This window comes from Exophiala dermatitidis, assembly GCF_000230625.1.
Source record: "Exophiala dermatitidis NIH/UT8656 unplaced genomic scaffold supercont1.4, whole genome shotgun sequence".
In the NCBI taxonomy this organism is placed as follows: Eukaryota; Fungi; Ascomycota; class Eurotiomycetes; order Chaetothyriales; family Herpotrichiellaceae; genus Exophiala; species Exophiala dermatitidis.
Window position 1 is genome coordinate 1,784,131 of NW_008751649.1, and position 20,556 is coordinate 1,804,686.

At 53.0% G+C, this 20,556-nt stretch overlaps 7 protein-coding genes across 7 annotated transcripts; 4 read left to right on the forward strand and 3 right to left on the reverse strand.

Moving 5' to 3' along the window:
* Positions 1-236: 236 nt before the first annotated feature.
* On the forward strand, positions 237-2,622 carry HMPREF1120_04963 (uncharacterized protein). Its single transcript, XM_009159112.1, has 2 exons — positions 237-898; positions 959-2,622. The coding sequence occupies exons 1-2, from the start codon at positions 494-496 to the stop codon at positions 1,985-1,987; spliced, it is 1,434 nt and encodes a 477-aa protein (XP_009157360.1). The 5' UTR covers positions 237-493; the 3' UTR covers positions 1,988-2,622.
* HMPREF1120_04964 (uncharacterized protein) lies at positions 2,448-5,323 on the reverse strand. Its single transcript, XM_009159113.1, has 5 exons — positions 5,115-5,323; positions 4,585-5,059; positions 4,486-4,524; positions 4,330-4,427; positions 2,448-4,255 (listed from the first exon to the last, which is right to left on the reverse strand). Exons 2-5 carry the CDS (start codon positions 4,691-4,693, stop codon positions 3,281-3,283), a joined length of 1,221 nt encoding a protein of 406 aa, XP_009157361.1. The 5' UTR covers positions 4,694-5,059; positions 5,115-5,323; the 3' UTR covers positions 2,448-3,280.
* Positions 4,961-9,640, forward strand: HMPREF1120_04965 (phosphatidylinositol-bisphosphatase). The gene has a single exon (XM_009159114.1). The coding sequence runs from the start codon at positions 5,672-5,674 to the stop codon at positions 9,155-9,157; it is 3,486 nt and encodes a 1,161-aa protein (XP_009157362.1). The 5' UTR covers positions 4,961-5,671; the 3' UTR covers positions 9,158-9,640.
* HMPREF1120_04966 (rho guanine nucleotide exchange factor (GEF) 4) lies at positions 9,440-14,605 on the reverse strand. Its single transcript, XM_009159115.1, has 3 exons — positions 10,959-14,605; positions 10,468-10,899; positions 9,440-10,403 (listed from the first exon to the last, which is right to left on the reverse strand). Exons 1-3 carry the CDS (start codon positions 14,136-14,138, stop codon positions 10,326-10,328), a joined length of 3,690 nt encoding a protein of 1,229 aa, XP_009157363.1. The 5' UTR covers positions 14,139-14,605; the 3' UTR covers positions 9,440-10,325.
* Positions 14,606-14,730: 125 nt separating this feature from the next.
* Positions 14,731-15,944, forward strand: HMPREF1120_04967 (V-type H+-transporting ATPase 16kDa proteolipid subunit). The gene is made up of 5 exons (XM_009159116.1): positions 14,731-15,048; positions 15,097-15,114; positions 15,171-15,183; positions 15,241-15,323; positions 15,381-15,944. The coding sequence occupies exons 1-5, from the start codon at positions 14,983-14,985 to the stop codon at positions 15,699-15,701; spliced, it is 501 nt and encodes a 166-aa protein (XP_009157364.1). The 5' UTR covers positions 14,731-14,982; the 3' UTR covers positions 15,702-15,944.
* Positions 15,741-18,642, reverse strand: HMPREF1120_04968 (homoserine O-acetyltransferase). Its single transcript, XM_009159117.1, has 3 exons — positions 18,592-18,642; positions 17,809-18,543; positions 15,741-17,734 (listed from the first exon to the last, which is right to left on the reverse strand). Exon 3 carries the CDS (start codon positions 17,488-17,490, stop codon positions 15,892-15,894), a length of 1,599 nt encoding a protein of 532 aa, XP_009157365.1. The 5' UTR covers positions 17,491-17,734; positions 17,809-18,543; positions 18,592-18,642; the 3' UTR covers positions 15,741-15,891.
* Positions 18,643-18,967: 325 nt separating this feature from the next.
* HMPREF1120_04969 (alpha 1,6-mannosyltransferase) lies at positions 18,968-20,122 on the forward strand (the record flags this gene model as incomplete). Its single annotated transcript, XM_009159118.1, has 2 exons — positions 18,968-20,027; positions 20,082-20,122. 2 exons carry the CDS (start codon positions 18,968-18,970, stop codon positions 20,120-20,122), a joined length of 1,101 nt encoding a protein of 366 aa, XP_009157366.1.
* Between the last annotated feature and the right edge of the window lie 434 nt (positions 20,123-20,556).

The following is a 20,556-nucleotide window of genomic DNA, read 5'->3' on the forward strand; positions in this document are numbered from 1 at the left end:
ACGCCAATTTGAGAGCGCACCACTCTTATAGACGCAGTCCTCGAGGTGTTGGCTCTGGTGTTGCGCAGCTTGTAACGGTCTGGAGCGTCCAATTCACTGCCCGACCACAATGCTTGATGATTCGAGACGAAGCTCCCGCCAAGAGTGCGCTTTAAGCTTAATATGCTCTACAGGACCTCACAATACGGCGAAGTGGTGTGGCCAACAAGCATTCTTGACTCTCGACTTTGGCCTGCGTGTGATCCGCGCGGGATGATTCGAGTGTCTGTCCCGCAAAGTGTCTTTCTTCACCTCAACAACTTGAACTATTTTCAATCACCCTGGAACGCGAAAGATGAACTCGAACAAGCTACCTCTCTGCAGGAGCGATCTGTGAATTTTTGCGCCTTTCACCAATCACTCTCGCGCTTGTCGCAGTCACCACTGTCGCTCCGCCATGAACACGCATGACCTGCTGTCTTCTCCATCCTCATCGCATTAATTAATATCCACCATGGCGCCTCCTCGCTACGGGAATCAGTCCATGAACGGACCCTATCATATCCAACAAAGTCACCTACAGTCGCATCAGCATGGCGCTTTACCTCCTCCAACACACTTGGGCACAGCCTCCTTTGGCGCAGGCGGTTCCTCCCAGGCAAGTCCTTTCGCACTGGCTGGGAGTCTGAACAACGGGTTTGACCGCGGCCTCCTTGATGGCAGTGTCCTTCCAAACCAGATGGGGCAGATGGGCTTTTCAAGGGGTGGTCCGGTGCAAGCACAACAGAATTTTGACGGGTTGGCTGGTCCGCTTGAAAACAAAGATGATGCGAGAATCCGAAATGTCTGGAAGCACAATCTAAAAGAAGAGATGGCAACGTTGAGACAACTTGTCGACACATACCCGTACATTGCCATGGTATGTATTTCGTTTGGGTCTTCCGCACTGGGTGACCATACTGACCCAAAACAACGATAGGACACAGAGTTCCCCGGGATCGTCGCTCGGCCGATCGGACAATTCACTACAAAAGCAGACTACCACTATCAGACGTTACGGTGCAATGTTGACCTTCTGAAAATGATACAGCTCGGTATAACTCTCTTCAAACCCGACGGTACACTTCCGCCTCCGGACGCTGCGCCCACCAATAAGTCGCAATATCACCAGACCATGCTACCCACTCCATGTACATGGCAATTCAACTTCCGATTCTCCTTGCAGTCAGACATGTACGCTCGAGACTCCACGACGATGCTCGCAAAAGCCGGGATTGATTTCGACCGACACGCCAAGCACGGCATCGATCCCGAAGAATTCGGCGCCCTGCTGATCAGTTCCGGTCTTGTCCTAGATCCTAATGTGCACTGGATCTCCTTCCATTCAGGCTACGACTTCGGGTACTTGATGAAGCTCATGATTTGCAAGCCGCTGCCCGAAGACGAAGTACAATTCCACAAATACCTGGAGAAGTTCTTTCCATCATTATTCGACATCAAGTTTATTCTGAAGCACGTTGGACTCAAGGGCCAGGTCAACAACGGACAACCCCTGACACAGGAAGCTGCATTGATCGTCCAACGTCTCATGACGAAATCCGGGCTTCAAGACGTGGCGGAGGAACTCGCAGTGGCGCGCCTCGGGCAAGCCCACCAAGCCGGCTCGGACTCCTTGCTTACTGGGCAAGTGTATTTCAAGATGAAGGAGAAGATCTTCAACGGCACCATCGACGAGGACAAATACCGATCACAGGTCTGGGGCTTGAACGCGCAGATGCCCACCATGGGCAGTGCTGGGCCCGGAAATGGTCGCGATTTCAGCACTCCGAACATGAACGGCGCGACGTTCTACAACCACAACGGGACACCTACTACTCCGCAGACAGGAAACATCGGCATGGCCGGCGCTGGTGGACCTACGCACACTCCGGTCCCTTCTCACGGCATGATGGGAAGCATGACTCCCGGAGGGTTTGGCAATTTCCAGTACCAAAAGGCGATGAGTTAGAGGCGATCATCTTCTGACCACGAATATGGCCGCAGATACAAAAGCCAGAATTCCCGTCATCGCGCAGCTCAATTTGCCTCTGATTGGACATGAAGATTCCGGGAGGGAACTGTCTGCGACTTCAACTGCGCCACGTGACGAAAAGAATTTCGGAGTGGCCACGTCAGTAAGCAGATGGCTAGAGAGTTCCATAAGGACAATTTGAAAGGCTTGTTTGGAGTCACGGGGGTCGAGCGGAAGGCAAAAAGAAGTTGTATTCTGGTCTTGCAGTGAAAGTCGGTACCCTTGTTGTAGGCGTTTTTGCTTTGCTGCTTTCAAATTGCTTTCTGCGACGCAATGTAGGCATGAATGATACTGTACAGTTTTCTTGCGAATTGACTGGGCTGGCGTCCGCATGGTAGGAAGTAGGGGGTGATGGGCGGCAGGGACATAAAAACAAGGACAACTTGAACCCAACAAGCACGATTTGATCCTTTTGCACATGGGCCAACTATTCTGGAGACTCTCTTTCTCTCTCCTGCAAAACAGTAGGTATGTAGAAGCACGAAATAGATTATTATTAATGTTATTCGTGATCAATTACCTGATTATCGTATCGATTTGTCTCGCCTGCACTGGTCGAAACCGGTGAGCAAGGGACAGACACACTGCTTCGAGTCCCTTCTCTCCTGACATCTGTCACCGTCCCTCTTCCAGGTCCTTGGCTCAATAAACTCCTCCCTGTTCGTGTGGCACTCCTCATACCAGCGACCTTGATGACGGACTAAAGGTAGCTGTGCTATAACTTACCACTTCACTCACCGCATGGGGCGCGAGGTTGCCGTAGGAAGCAAGGAGATAGATAATGCATGACATCGTCTGTTGTAGACTCTGCAAGTGCATGGCTCGAAGGCGAAAGGGCCTGCATAGTGACGATGACCCCGGGGTTTCCTTTTCGAGCCGCATGGGCGTTGGAGACTATTCCATCTGGGAAAGGAAGTATACCTTACATACAGAGGTAGGGTGTGGGTGTGCCCTTGTTGCGAGTGCGCTTTTTCCCTTTTGTTCGTGCATGATGGGCCCCGTCGAAAAGGGATGCCATCGTCTGCAGTTGCAGTTCGTAGGCAGGGAATTCGCGCCGACAGTGTCGAGGCCAAGCCGACAGGTGCGAGAAAAGCGTTCGATTTCCAGCAGGACGACCGCACTGCGCAGAGTCTTCTGCCCGACCCACTCGGGCTCTCTGAGAGATCGTATCGAATTGTTTGCAGTTCATGGGTGATTCTTCCGTTTGATCGCAATATTGCTCACTGGTGCTCAACTACCGAGATATTTCCGCCAGCCGTCTCTCCAGACCGTCCTCTGGCCTTCTTCAGTCAGGCCAGGCCGCTCACCGACTCTGAACCGTTCCCAGCGAGCATCACGGCCTGTGCCGATGCAGATCAACGTGGCATGATCCGCCCAGCCCAATATTCCCTTCTGAGGCCGATTGGGCAGCGATCCCAGGGCAGGGAGGTATGAAAGCGACGAGGGTCCGGTGATGCCGCCGCCGGTGGCCTCGTCACCCATTTCAAAGTGCGCTGAGGCAAACGAGTACGTATCTGAAAAAACCCGGGGGAGTAAAGGGATCTTGGACAGAAAGCCCCATTTCTGGTTCGTGGACGACTCTTCGTCGACGCTGGGGGACTGCGACCGCTGCGCTGCTGGACGCGCATGACCAGGACTAGCAATAGCACTAGCGGGCTGCATGGCCGCAGCCGGGGAGCCCGCGCCAGGCAGATCGAAGACATGAAGGGTAGATTTGTCCGAGGTGACGGCGAGCATGGTCGAGTCCGGAGAGATGGCGATACTGAAAATGTAGGCGGGATCGACTCCGCGGCGTAGCTCGGCGACTTTTGTGCAGTTGGACGTCGAGAAGACGCGGATCAAAGTGCCTGTTTCACTGGCCGTGGCTAACAAACGGCCGTCGGGACTGAGGTCCATGGCACGCAGCGCCGACGTGTGTGCTGGGATGATGCTGACGTTGCCCGAGGCCAGCTCTACCAGCTGCACTTTGCCCGGTGACCGGCCGGGAAATGCCACCACTTTGGACCCCAGACAGCACAGTCCCAGAGGGTTGTCGGCCGTTTCGAAAATCGCCGTCCTCTCCGGAGGTGACGAGAACTTGTACAGGTGGATGCTGTTCTGGATTGCAATTGCAATCCACGACTTGGTCAGCCGCACGCGGAGGACCGCCGTCTTCAACTCCAGCGTGATGGCAACTTTCTGTTTCGCATCGTCCCAGATTATGACCTAGCGCATTTGTAAATCGTATCAGCTTCCCTTATCCTGAACTCTTTCAAAAAGCGTGAATTGAATGTATGTACTTTTGTCTGTGGCCATCGCGGGTTCTTCCCGCCTCCTACGAGCGCAAGGTAGTTGTATCGTCCTAGCATCTCGGCCGCGCCGATGCCCGCGTTCAGGTCTGTCGTATCGTTTGGTTAATAATGAATTGTATCCCGATTCGAGGCAGGTCTACCAACCTCGAGAGGCCTTGAGTTCGCATGGATCCGAGTTGAACACTGTAGGACAGACGGGTCAGTACAACAGTCACAGGTTTATGGCACTTCAATCCAACGCACCGCAAAAGCCCGTGTCGAGACCGACGGCGAAGCAGCTGGCATCGCTGTTGAATGAGGCGGACAACGCATTGGGTCCCGCGGACTCATCGATGACAGGGCGCGTGTTCATCTTGTATGGTCCAGAACACTTCGTTCATGGTGCAAAGGAGAAAGCGATGATGATAGAGAATGAGACGTTGTCTTTGAGGAGATCAGCCGGAACTGTTAGAACACCATGCTGTAAAGATGGCAGCGACAGAGGTCAAGTTCGCGTTCGGCAGCACGAGAGATGGTTGTGCTTGTCGCAGTAGGAGTGATGCCTAAAGTGAAGGTATTGAACAACAACAAAGATGACGCAGCGGAGGGAACTGGAACCATCGCCAACTTGAAACCGTGAGCGCCGGTTCGCTTCGAGTCGCAGGTGGATTTGGTGCGGCTTGTGTACTGGCCACTGACTACAGTTGTACTGGTTTCTGGATCTATCTATCTCTTTATACTTTGAAGATCTTAGCAGGAGTGTAGTTAGACTGCAGATGTGTCGCTTATAGTACCTTACGCCTGGAATTACTCGTGAACAGCGAAGCCATCCACCACCCACCATTCCGAGCCCTGAATGAAGGGGACCTTGAACTGCAACAAATCACATAGAGGACATTCCACTCGCATTGGGTGGCTGTGCAAGCCGACCATCAGTCAGTCACATAAACAGCTGAGCTACTGTAGATAGCCGGGCGAACAGACAGCTCAAAAGCTTTCCTTCATCCCTCCAGTTTTGCTCGGACGATGTCATAGAAGAAGCATCAGCCAACTTCAACGTCGACTCACAGTCTTTGCTTTCAGGCGGTCAAATACCACTACTACGGATAACAGGACGATCATTCCATTTTCTGGAGAGATCCGAGCTTCATCTCCATCATTTTCATCGTCTTCTGTAACCTTTATTATCCTCTTCTATGCGCTGCGAAGCCATCTTTGGCTGCTGTCAGAAAGGCGATCCAGCTTTTGTTTGCCGTCCTGCAATTCCCGCAATCATGAGGTGACATAATCGGGTCGACATAATTCTCCCCTCTGCGAATTGCTACACAGGGACCAACATTCTGTCGCTGCCATGTCCTCGAAGCCAGATGTTGAGAGGGATACATCTCCAGCACCATGGAGATCAACAGATCCATGGGCCACAAAAGCCCAAGCCCAAGCGCCAGGTGCCTTTCCCAGTTCATCGATTGCGCCGCAAAGCCACGTTTCCGCGCCTCATTCTTTGTCAGCCGCGGTGAGGGCTCGGAAGCATGAGTACATTCGCAAGAAGACTCTGAAAATGAAGGTTGGTACCTGGAATGTGGCCGCCATAAGTGGCACCGAAAAGGACCTGGGTGCTTGGTTTGTGGAAGGTTATGGAGCGAAAGGTCTCAACCAAGACTTATCTGGGGTCTCTAATGAGGATGTGGGTGATGACGACGATGACTCCTCGGACAGTGACGACGACAACATTGAGTCTGTCGAGGCTCAAGAAGCTCGCATAACTAAGAAGAAAACCACGGTGCCGATAGGCGACACCCATGCCGAACCCCACGGTGACCAAATCGACTTGTATGTCCTGGGATTGCAGGAAGTCGTGGATATCACTTCCATGACCGAAGCTGTCAAGCCTTATACCGACCCGAATCCTGGCAAGAAATGGAAAAAGGCGCTCAAACGTGCTTTACCGCCGGGCTACAAGAAGGTCGCGGAGCAGCAGCTTCTCGGCCTTCTCCTTCTCATCTACGCCTCCGCTGATCTGGCTCCCAGCATCGGTTCGGTCAGCACAGCTTCTGTAGGCACTGGGTTAATGGGCTATTTCGGCAACAAAGGAGCGGTCGCTGCGCGAATCATGCTTGCAGAAACCACGCGACTCTGTTTTGTGAATTGTCATCTCGCGGCCGGTTCCGACCAGACTGCCCTGAACCGGCGAATTTGGGATACCTATCAGATTTTGAGCCGCACCAGATTCTCCCCGGTCAGCCCCGATGGCGAAGTTGTAGAGGTTGGGGAGGAAAAGATAGGCGACGAGGATTTTTGCTTTTGGTTTGGAGACCTCAATTACCGCTTGGACGACATTCCGGGGGAGGATGTCCGGAGGTTGTTATTACTGCATACTCGCAACGAGTACGACGTCAGCATAAAGTCCAAGCGACGGATTGACAGTGAGCTGGGCTGGGTTGACCCGCCGTCGAATGAGTCGCTGCCGGCGCCCAACGAGCGCTACGAATACAGCGACGCAGAAAGACCAGCCTACGAGAGTACTGCGGAGCCACCGTTGGACCCCAAGTCGGATCCTGCTTCTTTACACACTACCTTACAGTCTCTTCTGGCTCACGACCAACTACGCGCCCAGCAAAGACTGCGCAGAGCGTTCCACGAGGGGTGGCGGGAAGGGGAGATTAATTTCCTTCCTACCTATAAATATGATGTCGGGAGTGTCGGGATGTTTGACTCGGGAGACAAAAAGAGAAGTCCCAGCTGGTGTGACCGGATACTGTTCCGAACTCGGCGCGACAAGCAGAGGTACGAGGAAAAGAAGAAACAGTTGGAAGAAGCACGTCAGAAGGACGAATCAATGAAGGCGCGCGGTATCGACCAAGCAACAGCCGAACATGATGTATTATTTGACTATGACCCTGAGACGGACGGACTCGCTTATGGCGACGGTTACGACGAGTACAACGAAGAAGAAGCCGCTCCGCACGAGGTGGAGCTAGTCCACACCCAAGAGGATACAGAGGATACGATTGAACTGCTCAGTTACCATTCGCATCAACGGATTCTGTCATCGGACCACAAGCCGTTGGACGCCGTGTTCCGGTTAACGTACGACGCAGTCATACCGGAGCTGAAAGCCAAAGTGCACCAAGAAGTGGCTCGAGAGCTGGATAAGGCGGAAAACGAAGGGCGTCCTTCGGTCACTGTGGTAGTGGACCACCATCATTCTGATCCCATCCCCAACGCTGACGGTGCGGCAGACATGAACATTGTCGACTTTGGGGAAGTCCGCTACCGCGTGAGAAAGCCACGGGCTGTAACCATTGCCAACACGGGGCAAATTACGGCCTCGTTTGCCTTTGTCGATCGTCCTACTGAATCTGCAAACGATGCCGGCGTCGCTCCACGGTGGCTCAAGGTCCGCTTAGATCCATCCCTCGACCACGACGGAACAGAGGGGCAACAAACAACAGCCTCGGCCAGATCGATCAGCCTGTCGCCTGGCGAAACGACCAGCGTCGAGCTCTCGATCAACATCACTGATGGCGAACTTGTTTACGAGTTGAACGAGGGGACTTTGCAGCTTGACGACATTTTAGTTCTCCGGATCGAGGGCGGACGAGACCATTTTCTCCCCGTCAGAGGAACCTGGATGCAATCGTCCTTCTTCCGCACACTAGATGAGCTGGTCGTGGCACCAGAGGGAGGTGTGCGCAGCCTTCCCAGATCACGCAGGAATCGCGACTCTACTGGGACGGGCAATGTCCGCAGCACAGTGACGCATCACTCGGCCCCTAAGGAGCTGTACTCGCTAACGGAGACTCTCCCAACGTACCTCGAACGATCGCTGGCAGAATGGGGCATGATCCACGACGAACGACATGAGATCCCGCCGTGGCAATACCACAGCAACAATAACCACAGTGGCCTCTCGTGGCCATTTAGTCGCGAGACGTGGACATTCCACGAAGGAGAGGAACGGTCGGAGCTGTTGGCCGGAGTGAGAGAGGCCCTAGACACAGCTCGTCCGCTCGACAGCAATTTCGACCCCAGTGTGCCATGTCTCGTACGGCTGGAAGTGTTGGCGGAGACACTGACTTCGTTTCTTCAATCGCTAAGGGATGGCATAATCTCCGCCGACACTTGGTCCGAAGTGGAACAGCGACTGAGTGTGTCCGAAAAGGGCAAAGTCCAGGCTACCTCGCAGGAGATCCAGGATATGGTCATGGACTCTCTGTCGCGGTATCCTGTCCACAGTGTCTCGTTGACTTTTGTGACTTTCTTGTTGAGCAGGATCATTACCGAAATGATTCCTTTTGGTGGTGGTGTTGGTACTACCGCAGCACCCTCGGTAGCCTCCTTTGCAGACGAACACCACCCTTCATCAACTGTCGGAAACTCCTCAATCAGCAGCTCTTCACGGCGATCTCGCGCCTCAACACTGTCAACTGATTCCGAACACACCGCTACGTCGCTAGCCGGGTCGGAGAATAGCACTACTACCACTTCTTTACCACCCGTGGGAGCGACCAAACGAAGTCTATTCCCATCTCTACCTTCTTTGCCTCTACGTCGGCGGCGAACCGGGACTGGAACCGGAACAGGAACAGGTTCCGAATCTTCTACCACCACGGATGCACTCGCACCGCCGGTCGAAGACTCCCTCACAACAACAGCAACCGTCGACATCGACTCGGAACGGCGCAAGAAACAACTGGTGGCCGCCTACGTCGACGTCTTCGCACCCATCGTGATCCGCTCTGCGAATGACACCGACAGGCATCTAAAACCGAAAGAGAAAAAACTGCTTGATGCGCGGAAGAGGCGTGTTTTGGAGGCCTTTCTCGAAACAACTTAGAGTTACTGTGCCGTTGCCGTTGCCGTTGGATATCTACTGTACCTAGTACTCAGCTTGTACTGGATATAAATAGCCTTGATAACAGTCCAGAGTCCAGTTCTTACTAAACTACCACTACTGTACCTACAGTAGATACTATATTTACTTATCACCGTTGTTATTATTATTATTATTATTACGTGGGCATACTACGATCTGGAGGGGAGAGGATTTCATCTCGCCCATTATCACGACTCCCCCCTCGCGAACGAACGGGACCTAGATTTCTCTTATCGAGTAGGATTCAAGTTATAAGTTCGTTAAGCAGATCATACTGTACATAGGTAGTCCTCAGGAGGAGGTTTCACACACACAACTTGGAGGCTGGGTCGTGGATCGTGGACCGGTACTGGAGATTCAATGTTTGACAATCACTACAATGTTGTTTGTACTTTAAGTCCAAAATTGGGCTTCATCATTCAATTCGATTCCATTCCAAGTTCGTGTCCTGACTTTGATTCCTCGTATTCTCGATTCTCTCGCTTGCGTAAATTCTTTGCAGCTTCGGCCTCGCCCCCGGCCCAACCCGACCCAACCCAGACACAGGCCAGCAAGGACCAACAACGTAGGTAGATGCTCCAAGGTACCTAGTAGGTAGGTAGGTAGATAGGTAGTAAGAAGTGAAAGTGAAACAAAATCAAGAAAATCCGCATTTCTGCTCTGCGAACGAGATGGACAAACGCAACTTGCACTCCCACCGCGCGGCCCGCAGCCCTAACCTAGGCTTAGGATCTAAGAGTGCCAGGTTCAGTCAAGGGATCGCTCGGCTGGCAGGACTGCCGCAGCTTCCTTTCCTTCCTCGCACTCCGAGCCCTGGCCTGGTCTAGTCTGTTTGCAAGCTTACATCGTCACACGTTTGTTGTCTTGCTTTCCCCTCCCTTGCCCCTTGGGTGAAGCCGAATTGGCGCGATGACATGCATGCAATATGGGTGGCGCGCAAACTGACAGTTCATGTTCTCTCCAAGCATGTATTGTTTTTGACGATGAACTCACAGTGAAGCAAGCTGGCAAAGCGTCATCCCTTGCCCTGCCTTCCACAAGGCAAAAGGGCGTTTAAACGGAATTAGATCCTCTCTGGCCCCCCGAGACTTTCCAAACTTGACTTGAACCCCTGGACATTCATCCCTCCTCAAACTTGTGCCTGGGTCCAGAAATCAAGACTAGCAATGACATCCTCGCCATTTTCGTCTTCGTATGCGTACAAAATCTGAGTCAAACAAACACAACTGTCAGCACTGCCCGAAAAAGAAGGTTTGATCGCCAAAACTCACCTCTCGTGTGCTCGAATGAAGCATTCTGACATTCTTGCCCGTCATGACGTGAATCAATTCGCTCGTCTCAATATGCCTAATCTCGATAAAGCTGGGTTCGAACGCGAGAATGTAGGGGTAATTCAACGCGAACGCCTGTGGCGTGCCCTCCCAGGTGATTTTCCAGTCCGGCCGGGCTCGCCAGCCATTTCTATTGACAAAGAAGCTAAAATCCGAGTAGTTGAGCAGGAATTCGCCGTTCAACCGCTCAATGTGGATAGGCTTGACGTTTTCTTTGCGAGTGACAAAGTCCAGCGACGTGTCTGCCTGATCTAACAGAGACTGCCGTTCAGTGGTCTCCAAGGATACCACCTCGAAACCTCGTGCACAGCCCACACATAGTGTCGACCGGAGATAATGCACAGACGTGGACTCTGCGGGTATGTAAAATTCCTAAGACAGCCTCTGTTAGCCAAAATCAGCCCCTCAAAAATCTCAGACTTTATCCTTACCTTGAACGGCTTGAGAGCATCCTGCCCACTGGCGAACATCTTGCTGATGGTAGGCTTCTTCTTACCCTTAGTAAGATCGTCCATGGGTTCGTACACCTTGATGGTGGTCGAAAGCGCTGATGTCTTGACTGAGCACACTAGATGTCTTCCCAAGCCAATGCCCGCCTTGAAGAAATTGGCATGCCCCTGGATCTTGCGCGGCCGAGTGGCGAGAGGGTTCTGGTTATTGGCATCCAATGCCTCGAATGGATAAGAGGTGAGAGTCTTGTTCGACAGTACCAGAAGAAGTCGATATTCTTCAAGGGTATCAATTTGGGAAACTTGGGTCGCATCTAGAATACGTTTCGGCTTGCTTGACTTGTCCTTGGGCCAACGGTCAGCAATGTAAATCCCATTGTCCGTCCCATAAATCAGCTTGCGACCTCCATCAGTTGGCACAAGACAGTTGACCCGGTTTTGAGCATTGAAGAACCCTTCACACAGAATCGTTTTGGTGTAGAAATTGCTGCTTCGCTCTCGGAGTTTCCGTTGTTGTTCCTCCACCAACTCAATGAACTTCTTACGTTGCGTGATCGACGTGGCGTAGAGCTGCAGCTCGTAGGCTCCCTTTCCGAGATGACGGAATGTTATCGGGTACACCTCTTTCTGGCCCGGTGCACTGGACGTGGAGGATTTGGCCCCAGGGATCAGGCTAGATGAGGGCCGTTTCGCAATTCCCAGACGTGGAATTACTTGGTCCATTTCGGCAATGACTAGGAGCTCCAATGGAATCGGCTTTCGGTACACTCGAAGCTCTTCTCGCTTGTTCACATTCTTGACTCGACACATAAGCACCGCATGGTCGAAAAGATACACCTGCACTTCGGCAGTGTCTGTGGGACTCTTCTTGAAACTCATCTTGGTGAGGATCACCCGGTTCTCTTCCGTCAATTTGAGATCCGTGTATTCTCCTGGGTTCCACTTCAACTGTTGGTTGAGTTGGAGGAGATTGAAGTGATTCTCGGCTTTGCCACTTTCGGCATTGACACGGGCCAGGAAATCCTTGATGAGGCCAATAGCTTTGGGTATGTCCTTTTTGTCAGGGTTGTCGTCTTTGGTGTACTTCAAGACGTTGTCAAGAAGAAGTGGATATCTGGCCAGCCGCGTGGTCGGCTTGGTCAGGTAACCGTTCAGTTCCAGCTTCCTTGATTCCTTGAGTCGCTCGGTTTCGTCCACGAAGCGCGCAAAGGCCGGGTTTGCTCCCTTCTCCTTCTCAAATTCGTACTTACCGTACATTTGATTCGCGCCGTATTTGATGAACGGGTCGAATTGAGGCACCCATTTCAAGAAGACATCACCGATGGTGTGGACCACATGCTGCTCCTTTTGCCTCTTGGACAATTCCTCGGCGAATCTCCCATTGACAGCAAGAACCTCGAGGCAGTTGCCAAACACTGTGCGGACAAACTTTTCTCTCTTTTCCTCTTTGATCGGGGACGGTCCCGGACCAGACCCGCGAAGCGGTCTTATCCAGAAGTCTCTCAGGTACTCCAAGTCTTTGACGAAATCTCGCTCGGTATACATTATCTCGGAGATGACCTCTTGTCTCTTCTTTTCTCGGTCATCCAGTTTATCCGCGACCTCCTTGGGCACGCTGTTGATCCACAGTTTTTGTTCCTGGTCGTCATCTCCATGTAAACTACCCCTGGAGTTTGAGTGTCGCAGTCCAGGCTGAGGTCTCAGATTCAGCCGGGCCTGCTGTTCAAGTCGCCTAGGGCAAGCAATGGAGTAACAGAGCTGATCTTTGGTACAGGTCGGGGAATAGCATTCCGTCAGCAGTGTGAAAACACCGTTAACATCTTTGGACGACGCCTCTTCCCCCATCGTCTCGCGAAACTGGTAAACTTCTCCAGGAGCATCTCTCAGGCGGTGCTCGTAAGTGACATCGTGGAAGAACTTCTGAGCATCGAGCGCTCGGCCCAAAAGGAGAGCCAGGTTGCGGTCGGTTGTCTTGATGATGTAAGCAATTAGGTCAACGGCCTCCGCACCCGTGAAGGCATTTTTGTAAGAAAGATCGTTCTTGGTGCGGTCGCCCACACCGATTCTTTCCTGGAATGCACTGGCCACACGCGAAAGAAGGGCAGGATAGACCAGAGGCGACTTTCGTTGGACAACCGCCGTCGACTGACTCTGGTTTGATGAGTGAGCCGTGGGTGTGGGTCGGTTCCTCATGCTATCGCTTCGGGATCCATTCATGGTGGTATTGGTCAAGTCAGACGAAACTGAGGTTGCAGAGGTGGCAGAGGCCGCAGATACGGCGCGTGCAGGACCATTCATTTCACTCGGGCGACGGGATTGCGGCACTTGGCTGTAGCCGGGTGAGGTGGATGAGCTGAAAGAGCCGTTCAGAGAAGTCCGATCGGCAAAGGGGTCTGACTCTGGTTCACGCAAACGCCCAGGTACAACTCTTCCACTTGTCAGATGTTGTGTCTGGTCACGATCCAAGGAGTATGACCCCATAGACATTGCTCTATTATCATCTGGCCGTTCGGGTATATGCCTGCCTTGTGCTGTCGTCCTCGACGGCCCCATTGCTGCATATGGCTGTTGTCTGAAGGCCCCGGCGGTTCCCTGTTGGAAACTGCTCGGAGGTGTCCTAGTATAACCCATCGTAGGCTCCCCAGGTCTTACCATGGAACGCGAGCGGTACCCATCATTGTTGAGCGCCGGTGGCGGCATACGATTCGGTACTGGCTTACGATCATATGGCCCGATGGGCATAGATGGCGGTCCTCCTGTCCGAGGATCGATTCGCTGAGGTGGAGGATAGGGTCTGCGATCTGGAAACGTAGGTGCAGGGTTGTGCGGCCCTACCCTCGGCCCAACCATGCCATTCATGTATGGCTGTCCGGGTGCTATGCCGTTTGTCCGATCATAAGTTGGAGGCATGTGTCGAATCGGTGCCGGAGGCCCCTGCCTCATAGACATTGTGTGTGGAGCCTGTGTCGCCGAGCTCATGCTTGGGCTGCGATCGTACATCATGTTTGCAGACTGAGTCGTCATAGTCTGAGATCTTCCAGGAGGCGGCGCACCTCCGAAGATGTTATGGAACGCAGCATCTCTTTGATGGTCGGCTGAGCCGCTATGACTCGTGGCGCGAGCACCATGATAGCGAGGGTCCGGCGCACCATAGGCTGCCATGCTCAGTCAAGAGATAGCAGATGATGAACAGCCTTGAAGACGGGGTGGATGTCACTGGACGTGCATCGAGCAAGGCGGGATGCGATCGGTAGGGGTTGTTGAGTAATAGGCCGCAGGCACGGTTCGGCTCAGCCCTTTTGGGCTTTGGTCTTGTTCTTCGCGGACCCAGACACCAGGCTCCTAAGTAGTTCTTGTACACAGGCAGACGGTGCCTGGAGTTCGGTAACAGGGGTGGATGAGGGCGTCTGATCTTTAAAATTGGGTCAATCGTCGTGCGTGAAGGAAGTGGGTGTGACGGCTGCGATCACTTATGTTGTTGCGCAAAGTCATGCTCTCTCCATGCCAGCAGGAACAGAGCAGAGAAAGAAGGATATGAGTTGGGGATATCGTAGAATAATGTCATGCAGTTGGCAAATGGCCCTGGTATTGGAATCAGTTGTATGGGAACGTACTGTATGGGAACTTGGATCGAGCATCAACCTTGGGGCTGTTGGTGCATCTTCACTCGCGGACGACGCTAGGCCTGATTCGCTGCTATTGGCTGTCGACCTGAATGGCTCAGGCTCCTTATTCCCGCGCCAGCTTCGTAACTGCGAAGTGACCTTATTGACTGATGCTGTTAGTGCTGTTAGTGCTGCTAAGCTCTCACTGCGGCGACTAGTACTGCTAACGACTTCAGGTTGCTCTTCGGTCGAGTCGTGGACAGGCACATCATCGCATCGACGTCTTTACAGCTGCCTCCTACGTTCCTCTCCACCAGCTCCCCTCGACCTTTGTTCCCTCGAACTCAACTCCATCTCGCGAGAGCCTGCGCCACCCCTCATCCCAAACACTTTTGGGCACGATGGCAACAATCATGGAAGGGCCCGGGAGCGAATATACGCCAAAGTTCGCACCCTTCTTTGGGATGGTAAGTCCAGCTGGACTCGCAATAGAAATGACGCTGACGATTCTCCAGGCTGGCATTGCTTCCGCAGTACGTCAAGAACTACCATGATGTTTCGTTTCCTAGCGCTAACGACCGCCTGCTAGATGATATTTGGCTGTACGCTGTGAAGCCGGACCCTAAAGTCACCTGGAGCAGATACTGAAAGACATACAGGTATAGGAGCGGCATACGGTACCGCCAAATCAGGAATTGGCATTGCTGGTGTTGGAACATATCGGCCCGACCTGATCATGAAGGTCTGGAAACAATTCAGCCATTCTGCATAGCCGTGGCACATCTGACAATCGGTACAGTCTCTAATTCCAGTGGTCATGTCTGGTATCATCGCCGTCTACGCCCTCGTTATTGCCGTTTTGATCGCAGGAGATATGGGCCCACCGCCGCAACAGAACTACAGCTTGTTCACCGGCTTCATGCACCTAGCCAGTGGTTTAAGCGTCGGCCTCGCCGGTCTGGCCGCAGGTTACGCCATTGGCATTGTCGGTGATATGGGCGTACGGTGTTATATGCAACAGTCGAGAGTGTTCGTGGGGATGGTCCTCATCCTGATTTTCGGCGAAGTCTTAGGACTCTACGGCCTCATTGTGGGCTTGATCTTGAACTCGAAGAGCTAGAGCAGTATATCAATCCGACCGTGATGGAACTGCGCCGCATGATGCAATGATGGGGTCTGGATGTGCTCGCTGGCGCTATAATGATGTTGTGAATATGGCCCCTGAAGAGGCCCAAAATAACATACACCTAGTCTGAAAGACGATATTATCTTTGCTAGAGAGGATATGACTTTGTCCTATATCTGCTGGTCTATTGTAAAAACTTTCCTAGTGGACCCCCAATGTGCTCCAGATCCAGCAGGAATGTGTCGTGCCCGAAAAGACTGATGTCTTCTCCTAGTTCGATGTGAGTGACTTGACCGTTCCCTGTCGCCTGCAGTGTCTCGGCGATTTCACGTTGCTGCCATGCAGGAAACAGGATATCACTGGCCACGCCCATCACTAGTACTGGATGCGTCTTCAAAGGTGCCATCCCTTTGACCAAATCGGTTGGTGGACCGCCTGCTCGGTCGTCAACGACCGCCTCGTCCATTGAACCCGCCTGCTGTTGCTCTTCATAATTCTTCGACGGCAGTGTCAGACTACAGGAGAGGTCGTTAGATGGCAGACGACCCCGGTGCTGTGCTAACTTGGCCAGGTTTTGCTGACGGCGCGACCTGGCACTTTCTTGCTGCTCATAACCCAGGTCGAACAAGTCCATCGCTTTGGACACGTAGAGCAATGAGTTTGGGTCATACTCCAGGGAAAACTTCTCGCCAGCATGATCCAAGTAGGTCTCGATCAGAAAATCCGGGCACAGCGCCGGCTGCTTGCTGGGGTCGGCCCGTCGACGGCCGAACCTCTTTTCCCATTCTGGTCCGCTGCGATAAGTCACCGTGGCAATCTCTCGCGCGAGTTTCATCCCACTGTGAGGCGGAACACCATCATAGTAGAAGCCTCTATTCCATTTCGGATCCATCATCAGTACCTGCCTTTGAGTATGTCTCATGGCGATACTGTAGGGATGACTCCTGGCACAGCCAGATATGCTGACAATCCTCTGGACCCGCTCGGGAAAGTGTACGCCAAACGCCAGGCTCTGCATACCACCCATACTAGCCCCAACGCTCGCAAAAAGCTTCTCAATCCCGAGTCTGTCCAACAACCTCGCCTGCGCCCGTACCATGTCATCCATCGTCAAGATGGGGAACCTTGTCGCATATCTCTGACCATCCGATGGATCAACAGACGAAGGCCCCGTCGAACCGAAGCATCCTCCGATGACATTTGTGCAGATCACAAAATATTTCTCAGTGTCGACCGGGGCGCCTGGCCCTATAAATTTCTCCCACCACCCGGGTCTCGGATTGGCGTCTGTACTGTGCGCGTGGCTTGATGCCGACAGACCGGTATGTAATAGTATGGCATTGCTTTTGTCCGCATTCAGGGTTCCCCACGTTTCGTATGCAATATCAAACTCAGGGAGGATGCCACCCCAGTCAAGAAGAATAGGTTCCGAACTGTGGAAGACCAGATGTGATCCGGTGGTATAAGAGGGCTCCGGCCCGGAGTCGATAGACCGTGACTGTTGAAGAGCAGCCGTCTTCTTTTCCTGTGCGTCCAGGCACGGGAAGGCCATGGCAGGGTTGCTGGGCTCCGGTGGCTCCCATCGCTCTTCCTGGGCCGGAGCAGCGGCAGCTTGGGCATGGTGCGCTGCTCGTGTATAAAGGGATCTAGTGACCGGCTGGCATCTCTTGGACAACGGGCGTGGATTGAACCTGCGCTCTACCACCGAGGAATCTGATCGGAGAGTTTTGGAACCTCTCCTAAGCAGGCGAGCAGCGATCTGAGCGCCTCGAGGAGCCGCCATCTTGGGCAATGGGTGCCTTTGACTTGGAGGAGTGATAGTAGACCAGGCGGGGCCTCTCCTCAAGCAGTTTTTGTAGAATGAAAGCCATCGTGCCGTCAGACATACCTTTGAGCGCCATGGAGGCCAACTGCGCGGAATCTCCTGCGGAGGGTAAAATCACATCATCGGCCGCCAATTAAAATCGTGATGGAGACGGGGTTGTAAACTCTCGCTTGACTTTCCATCTGTGAAGTCGGCTATCGGACTTGTGGTTATGTCAGCACGTTAAATGTGTTTTCGAAACACCAAAAGCCGTGCGGCAACACGATGTCTACCTACAACCACTCCATGTTGTACTTGAACCCTCAATCAAATGTCATAATGACTTCGGGACGCGGATTATGGTAGTTGCACAAGTCGCAACACAGGTCACTACCTACTGACAAATGGTGCCGGATCCGGTGGTGATGGAACTACTTCTCGTCGCGGTCAACGCGGGCAGAAATCCAATCCCGCTCTCGAGACTGAAATGCTGTTCACATTGATGGTCCCAGGCTCCAGAATGACTGCGCTCGAATCAGGTGCCTGCTACTTAGCAGAGAGTCCGATTGGGACGTGTTCGAATGCTTTGCTTTTCAATCTGGAACACTTTCAGTCGTGCTATTGTTACCTGTTACTCGTACTCCCGGTCTTCCCAGTAGTGACTCGCTTGCCTGCAGCGGAACAGGATGGCCACAAGTTGGACCGCACAATCGTAGGCTTGAATATCCAGCCTGCGATGGCCTGCCAGCCGCAAAGCTCGACAACATGTACATTGTACCAGTCCCTCAGGTACATGGACGCTACCTACAGTGCCATACTAGTAGTAGCATCAACCGCAGTAGTCCGCTGGATCCCTCCAAGGTGCTTCCAGCAGGCCGGACGATGGACAGGGGTACTGCCCCTAGGAGTAGGAGCAAATCGCCTTTTTGCCTGCGACGATGGAACCACAAATACAATGTCTTGAGCCACTGCATGTGCTTCGTCACCAGCCGTGTGTGGCCTCGTCAGCACCGATTACTTTCCTGCTCATTGCTTTCTGCTTTAGCGTCTCTTATTTAGCCCATTCACAATTCGGCTTACCGTGCAGTGGTTCTGGTCCGGCTGACAGGAGTCGCGGCGTCGGGACGCGCGCATCAGGTCCACTGCAAGCCGACAATCACTATTTTCCTCCTAACCAGAGCTGCGACCGGGGTTACTTAACAGTATCGAACTGAGACATGCTGTGGAGACATGCTGCGGTAACAATAATGTATTACGCCCAGTGTTAAACAGGTCAATAGTTTTGACTGCTGGACACTTGCGACGCGAACTCTGAAGGTTGCGGTCTAATAAGAATATCTACCGTATCTGACCTACCGGATCACATCGAAAGGTGGTAGAGCTGCCTATCCAGTGCGAACGATCTGGGAGTACGGCCACGAAGTCGAAAAGTGATGACTGTGCTCCGGCCGTCATGATGGCAGTCTCGTCCACGGTCAAGCGGGCAACGCTCCTTGCCGCCGTTCTCATAACACTCTTCCTCCTCCTACGACGTTCCTCTTTGTCATCGCCCGAGCCTCCTGCGTTTCAAGCTGCTTCAGGGCAGACGGGACAAGCTTCCAGACCATACCCTCCTCCAAGATCTCCAGTTGAACAACAGCAAGACCAACAAGTTGTGCAGGACATTGCCTCCAAACCCTTGCGGGAAAGACTTCGATATCACTTTCCATACAACCTTGAGGCTAAGTTTCCGGCATACATATGGCAAACATGGAAGACAAGGCCAGGTTCGGCGAAGTTCGAGGAGCATTTGAGGCCAGCTGAAGCGTCATGGTCTGAACTACATCCCGGATTCGTACATGAAGTCATTACCGATGAGGCGGCGGTACATCTCATCAGCTACCTGTATGCATCGGTGCCTGAGGTAGTGCAGGCATATGAAGCCATGCCCCTACCTGTCCTTAAGGCGGACTTCTTCCGATATCTGATTCTCCTCGCTCGCGGAGGTATCTACAGTGATATTGATACACACGCTCTCCAATCGGCCACTCACTGGTTACCGCAGACTCTCGACAAGTCTAAAGTTGGCCTCGTTGTCGGCATTGAGGCCGACCCCGACCGAGAGGACTGGGATGAATGGTACGCTCGCCGAATACAGTTCTGTCAATGGACCATCCAGTCAAAACCAGGCCACCCTGTCCTGCGAGATATCGTCGCAACCATCACAGAGGAGACCTTGGAGATGAAGAAGGCTGGGAAACTGCGCAAAGGCAAAGCCCCGGCGAAGAGCATCATGGAATACACGGGCCCCGGCGCGTGGACGGATGCCGTCTTTTCCTACTTCAACAATAAAGAATACTTTGACTTCCGTACGCGAAAGACTAATGTTACCTATTCCGACTTCTTCGGCATACGGGAGCATAAACGAATCGGCGATGTCGTGGTGCTTCCGATTACCAGCTTCAGCCCAGGAGTGGGTCAGATGGGCTCAGAAGGGGTTGATCATCCGATGGCCTTCGTGAAGCATGAATTTTTTGGTATGTTAAAGATCCTCTTTGCGCCCTTGGTGTACCCAGTTAACAAGACCGTAGGATCGTGGAAGCCCGAGAACGAGAGAATGGTAAAGAAGTGAAAGGGAGGACCCTTCATTAGGCTCTCAACATCATTGAACGAATCCGCCTTGTCCAGGGGGAACGCCCCTGCTACGGCAAGGCCGTTTGACCTACACACTCAGGACAACTGGACAAATGGATGCGGTCGACAGCCCGAGCATAGGCAGCCAGTACAGGTCGATCACTTCGGAGCCGTTGGACTAGAAAGCACAGGCCGCAAAGCCGAGATTTGTCCTCGATGAAGCATGCAAAATGGGTCAGGTATTGTGAGAGTTCAGTCTCGATCGGCCGGCCCTTTGTAGCTTCTCGACAAGCATCTCAACAGGAAGACAGCCCAGGCCTCGCGCACACAGGCAAGCGGACATCGCTCCAGGTGCCAAACTTCCAGCCATTTGCATCATGGTTCACTGAGGTGTAGCCTTCATTAGGCCTGTCGTCGTGGCTCGATGTTGAC

What these genes read in the sequence shown, in the direction of transcription:
- HMPREF1120_04965 (XM_009159114.1), top strand. Translation starts at nt 5,672, where the DNA reads ATGTCCTCGAAGCCAGATGTTGAGAGGGATACATCTCCAGCACCATGG.
- HMPREF1120_04966 (XM_009159115.1), bottom strand. Translation starts at nt 14,138, where the DNA reads ATGGCAGCCTATGGTGCGCCGGACCCTCGCTATCATGGTGCTCGCGCC. An exon ending in ATGCTCTCAAGCCGTTCAAG is followed by an intron (nt 10,900 to 10,958) that starts GTAAGGATAAAG and finishes AGGCTGTCTTAG; the next exon opens with GAATTTTACATACCCGCAGA. An exon ending in TTCATTCGAGCACACGAGAG is followed by an intron (nt 10,404 to 10,467) that starts GTGAGTTTTGGC and finishes TGTTTGACTCAG; the next exon opens with ATTTTGTACGCATACGAAGA.
- HMPREF1120_04964 (XM_009159113.1), bottom strand. Translation starts at nt 4,693, where the DNA reads ATGAACACGCGCCCTGTCATCGATGAGTCCGCGGGACCCAATGCGTTG. An exon ending in TCTCGACACGGGCTTTTGCG is followed by an intron (nt 4,525 to 4,584) that starts GTGCGTTGGATT and finishes TCTGTCCTACAG; the next exon opens with TGTTCAACTCGGATCCATGC. An exon ending in CGCGATGGCCACAGACAAAA is followed by an intron (nt 4,256 to 4,329) that starts GTACATACATTC and finishes CAAATGCGCTAG; the next exon opens with GTCATAATCTGGGACGATGC.
- HMPREF1120_04967 (XM_009159116.1), top strand. Translation starts at nt 14,983, where the DNA reads ATGGCAACAATCATGGAAGGGCCCGGGAGCGAATATACGCCAAAGTTC. An exon ending in GGCCCGACCTGATCATGAAG is followed by an intron (nt 15,324 to 15,380) that starts GTCTGGAAACAA and finishes CAATCGGTACAG; the next exon opens with TCTCTAATTCCAGTGGTCAT.
- HMPREF1120_04963 (XM_009159112.1), top strand. Translation starts at nt 494, where the DNA reads ATGGCGCCTCCTCGCTACGGGAATCAGTCCATGAACGGACCCTATCAT. An exon ending in CATACCCGTACATTGCCATG is followed by an intron (nt 899 to 958) that starts GTATGTATTTCG and finishes AAACAACGATAG; the next exon opens with GACACAGAGTTCCCCGGGAT.
- HMPREF1120_04968 (XM_009159117.1), bottom strand. Translation starts at nt 17,490, where the DNA reads ATGGCGGCTCCTCGAGGCGCTCAGATCGCTGCTCGCCTGCTTAGGAGA.